This window comes from Nicotiana attenuata, chromosome 9 (assembly GCF_001879085.1).
Source record: "Nicotiana attenuata strain UT chromosome 9, NIATTr2, whole genome shotgun sequence".
Taxonomy (NCBI): Eukaryota; Viridiplantae; Streptophyta; class Magnoliopsida; order Solanales; family Solanaceae; genus Nicotiana; species Nicotiana attenuata.
In genome coordinates, this window is record NC_031997.1 from 39,855,289 (window position 1) to 39,860,649 (window position 5,361).

At 35.1% G+C, this 5,361-nt stretch overlaps 1 protein-coding gene across 6 annotated transcripts; it reads left to right on the top strand.

Annotated features, from left to right (window-relative positions):
* LOC109232289 (F-box/kelch-repeat protein At3g06240-like) lies at nucleotides 301-3,826 on the top strand. Of its 6 annotated transcripts, none has more exons than XM_019398000.1 (2): nucleotides 301-1,520; nucleotides 2,040-3,826. In XM_019398000.1, exon 1 carries the CDS (start codon nucleotides 367-369, stop codon nucleotides 1,477-1,479), a length of 1,113 nt encoding a protein of 370 aa, XP_019253545.1. In that variant the 5' UTR covers nucleotides 301-366; the 3' UTR covers nucleotides 1,480-1,520; nucleotides 2,040-3,826. The 6 variants fall into 6 exon arrangements, with proteins under 6 accessions (XP_019253545.1, XP_019253546.1, XP_019253547.1 ...); XM_019398001.1 differs by having other exon boundaries at nucleotides 2,060-3,826; XM_019398002.1 differs by having other exon boundaries at nucleotides 2,563-3,826.

A 5,361-nucleotide genomic window follows, 5' to 3' on the forward strand; every position in this document is an offset into this window, starting at 1 on the left:
AATTCTCCACAACCTTTTTACTGGGTATGGGTAAAAGAACGTGGGTACGGGGGTGAGGGATTCAGAGAGAGAAAGTAAGGGAGGAGTGGAGATACTGGGCGGGTAACGGAAACCCTTTAATTAAGGAGTAAAAAATATCTCATTAATTATATCCTTAATTAGTTATGGAATAGAAATAGTAATTTGGTATACTAAGTGTAATTAAATCAAACCTCAAACATTGAGGGTAAAAGGGTTTATTATGTGGTATAGGAATGTAAAAATTCCAATTAGAAACATCTAAACCAATCATTACTTTGAAGTCAGGAAAAGCATTTAGTCAAAACCCTAGTCCGCACGTAGTTTCTCCTCCAAATTCACCCAACTATGGCAAGGAACAACGCTGCAAAAATACCTGAAGAAATCATATTTGACATACTATTGTGGCTGCCTGCAAAGTTCATAGGCCAATTTAGGTGCGTGTCAAAGCAATGGAGCAAGTTTCTCTCAGACCCACAATTCATCAAAGCTCACCTCGCTCTCCATTCCCACAAACATGAAGAAGATAAGCTCATTGTTGTTGATTGTTCTCTTCACACTATCACCTTTACCCACAATACCCAAGATGATTTTGATGCCATATCAAGAAAGCTTGATTTTCAGCAGCTCTCAGACAACTGGGTAAGTGTTGATGGCTCATGTAATGGCTTGGTCTTGGCGATTAATAGGGAAGGGGTTAAATATTTGATCAACCCCACTACCTTAAAGTACCATAAAATTCCAAATTTTGATTTGGCTCTTCCTGTGCCTGGCATTGGTAGTTTTAGCATGTATGGTTTAGGGTACGATGTTGTTAGTGATGATTATAAGGTGGTTACGATTTCTTATTATAATGATGTGGATGAGACTGTTATAGTTGACACTTTTGTGGATATCTACTCTGTGAGAAAGGGTCTTTGGAGGAGACTTGAGATTTCTCCTTATGATCATTCAGTAACTGACCTTGCTTCTGGGGTTTTTGTAAATGGGGCTTTGCATTGGTTGGCTAGTAAGAAAACTTCTGATGAGTCGTGTGTAATTGCTGCTTTTCATTTAAGTGATGAGAAATTCTTGGAGGTGCCACTACCTGCTATGGATTACAATTACTCTTTGTTTGAACTTGTGGCTCTTAGAGGGCGTCTTTGTATGTTCACCAATCTAACTGTAGACACAATCACAATCTGTTCGATGGAAGACTATGGGGTTAAGGAGTCTTGGACCATATTTAGGCTTACGGCACCGAGTTTACATGATTATTTTTGGACACCATTGTGTTCAATGACTGATGATGATATTGTAATGGATGTCGAAGAAAAGTTGGTTCTCTACAATATGAAAGAGAATGAGTTGTGGGATTTGATGGTTGATGTAAGTCCTGCTTTGAATAAAGCTCGAACCTTCATAGAAAGTCTTGTTTGTCCTTCCTTTGGCAATGGAACCGAGGGTCAATATAATGCTTGATGCACGAAATGATTGTCCGGATAGTGCTCGTCTGTATCCAGGTATTACAAAAACATTTCTACGTTTTCTTGTTCATTTTTAATAATCTTTACTCTTTAGTGTGAATTTTGAATGTGGTCCCCCATTTATGATTCAGTAAAATGAATGCTACTGGCCCTTAGAGTTTTGTGAATGAAAATTCTCCCTTCCTGGAGAGAATATGCAGTGATTACTTTATCTGAAAATATACAGTGGTTTGCAAAACAATCCTTGTTTTCCGGTTTATCAGATCTCTAATGAGAAGTATAAGAAGAGTAATTTAACTTTGAGCTTATGCTGTCTCGAAAGGAAGTGTTGAATGTTTCATCTCTTCTCTGAATCATGAGCTAATCTGAGAATAAAGTAATTCATCTAGAATTATTTTTGGCTCATCTTCTGTGCTTCAAATTTTGGCGAAGAAGTTTATATTGTCTATCTCCTTGATTTAGACTCTAAAGACTTTATAGATCAGGATTTAGTATTACTTATCGTATAAGAAGGTAACTATTACGAAGAAAATACTTGCTGAATTCTCGATGCAGAAATATGCTGTTAATTTCAGGTTTTAACTTATTTGCTGACAAGAGGGGGTTGCTCATATGGTCAGCACTCCTCACCTACAATCCGAGGGTCGTGAACACCAAAAGAGCAATAGCTCCAACAGAAAGGGATCAAAGGGAAGGGGAATTAAAAAAAATTATTTGCTACAGTAGGAGTGAATTGTCTGCTGTATTATCCACCTTTATCCTCTTTCTCCTGTAGATTATTCAAAAGCCACTGTATTTGCTTTGTCTAGAGAAACTATGCTTGCAATTCTGATAAGTAACTATTTCTGCAGTAGTATCAATGATGCACCTTTGTCCTCTTTCTCAGGCTGCTATCATATTTATAAGTGTGTGAAACTTTAGCCTGAAGAATCCCCTGCCCCCTGCCAACTCCCCTAAAAAATTGGTTTAATTAATTAGAATTAATCGTCAAGGGTAAAGGGAAGCATTTCATGGCTTTACATCAGTTTCTCGTTATGCCACATAAAACCGAATTGACACTGTTCTTATGCTTGCATAGGAACAAAATCTGCTTCCACAGTAGACTTGCATTTGTGGTTTATATATGGTGAAGTACATAAAAGCAGTACTGTAGCGCCGGCAGGAGAAACATTCCCCTTTTGAGCAAACCCTCACACTTGAGATTTATTTGTTGACTGTTTACTCAGTTGAGTCTCTCAACATTCGAATGTTCTGACTAACTATTTGTATGCTCATTTTACAAGAGGGTTTACATTATGTTTTCTTATCATGTGAAAGCACCAGTAATGCCCTTTGAATTGCAGTACCAAAAATCTATTTTTGCTATGTTTTAGTTTATTAGATATTGCTGTCTGATTCTCTTCTTTCTGTTGTTGGCTGGAAAATGTTAAAGATCACTAGAACAGGGTAGAAACTTAAACATGCAATTGGCTACGTTGGATCTTGGATAGTACTAGATGCCAATGGCTAGCACTTTAGTTACATTACATGATGGAATGATAACAGAAAATTAATGAATTTTATCTGCGTTGACAGGAAAAGAGAAAAACATTGAGAAGGAACATGAGATTTCTTTAGTTTATTTTGAAAGAGTTCGTTTCAGATTTTAAATTTTGCTCTAAGGATTTTTTTTTTGGTAATATATACAAAAATAAAGAGCACTTAAAACATGTAACCACCTTCTAGGAATAGGAAGGGTCTTGACATCTTTCAAGCCTCCATCTAACAGTACATACTAGTTACAAAATTTCTGAATACTCCAAGTAGCTTTCTTTGAATACTTCAAGTGATCTCCTGCTGAATCTGCGCTACAGCTAACTCTGTATTAACAGTTTCTTGCTTTCAAGTGTGGTATATGGCTGTGCCTCAGAAAGCAGCTCAATTCAGACCTATTGCATGTTGTGATGTTATCTATAAATACATTTCCAAGATGATTTGTAAGAGATTGAGGAAAGCAGAATTGTTCCAATAGTAGCTGAGAACCAGGCTGCTCTTGTAGAGGCGAGACACCGGTGCATAATGTTCTGATTGCTAAGACATTACAATAGGAAAACCTCACCCCATGTAAATAGACCTAAGAAAGGCCTATGACATAGTCAGCTGGGAGTTTATTGAGGAAGCTCTGAGATGATATGGTTTCCCAGACTCTTCTATCTCATCTACAAAGTTCACACTTAAGGTGAATAGGTGTATTTTGTTGCATAGCTGTATTATTTATTGCAAAATAGAAATAGTTTACTGCTTATTTATTGCGAAAGAGCTTGTTCAACACCAGATTTAAAAGTATGGCCCAGATTTGTCTCCATTTTTTGGACAAAATACTAGTTTTAGCTGTGTCTTGGATAGCTAGAAAAGCAAGGATATACTAATTAATAAGGTTTCATGGCAGATCTTTGTTTCATTTATATAGTGATGTTGTTTAATTGAACATAAAGTTAAAGAAATAAATGGGAGCAGGATAGTAGGCACTTAATGATATGGAGTATGTAGTTTTTGAGGTAGAAATTACCTATTTGCACAGTGTCATTTAAGAGGCAACCACTTTGTATAAAATATTTAAAACGTAGCAACTTAAGTTAAGCCAACTTCAAGTTTTTGTTTTAAAGTTGAACTACCAGTTTTATGTATCGACTAGTGAAATTTCTGCAAAATTATCATTGAATTTAAATGATTTTTAACAAAATTTAGTATAGTAAGAGATAAAATATTTTATTAGCCGATTTTTTCATTAGATAGTAAGACTTGTTTTTTTTCTAAAATTTCTTCAATTCAACTAAAAGAACTACGAAATAAAAAGTTTTAAAAATAACAAAAAGAAAACAATATATAATAACTAAGTGGCAATTTTGGTGTACATTCATTGAATCCATTTTCATTATGTACTTAATTTTTCCTATTCTTTCTCTCTTGTTTTTCATTGCTTCTTCATCTTTTCTTTTCTATCCATTCCCTATATTATATTTTTAGGCCCTTGTTCTCCCTCTTCATACGATTATACTTTCAATTTATCGCATTCATTCAGTTAAATATAGAAAGAGAGAAAACTCAATTGTAGCTTTCGGCTAAAATGAGAGGAAAATTTGCAAATATAGTTAAAAATATCAAAAAGACAAATCGCCATTACTCCCCATTTTTCTGTATTTTTTCTTCTATCCCCTTTTCTCTCTTTTCCGCCTTACTTTTTGTAAAATTATTTCTTTTTCGTCTTTCTCGATTTTCTTCCTTTTCCTACTCATGAAATTGAAACAGGAAAAAAATCCTAAGCAATCTAGTCTCTAAAAACGTGGAAATGGAAAAAAAAAAATCATCTCACAAATTTAGACTCATAAAACATACATTGACAATATTTGATATTAAATGCCCAATACAATAAAAAAGAAGAAGAGGAGACATTCCATTAAATCTAACATACATCAAAGTTTTTGAAAACGCTGTCTTCTATAGTTTATCAATTAATCCAGTCACAAGATTCTTATGTGCCATGATGATAGGCTATAATTGCATATTTTAGTCGCTTATTACACTCGAATTTACTGCACTTTAATTGAGTTTGCGCTTTAATCGCTAGTGTTTTGCACTAACGGTGTGTTTTATGCCTTGTAGGTGTGATTCCGAGCTATATAGATGTTATGGAATGAACTTAAGTGATTTGAAGCTGAAGTCTGAGTAAAAGCTCAAGGAATTAAGCCGGGATCGTATTCGGGGATCAACGGATGATAAAACAACAAAACGAAGACTCGAGTAGGCATATTGCGCACTGTCTAGTAAAATGCACATAACTTTTTGCTCAGAACTCCATTTTGGCTCCACAATATATGGTTGGAAAGCTAACTCAAAG

Coding starts and splice junctions, on each gene's coding strand:
- LOC109232289 (XM_019398000.1), top strand. CDS start 367: ATGGCAAGGAACAACGCTGCAAAAATACCTGAAGAAATCATATTTGAC.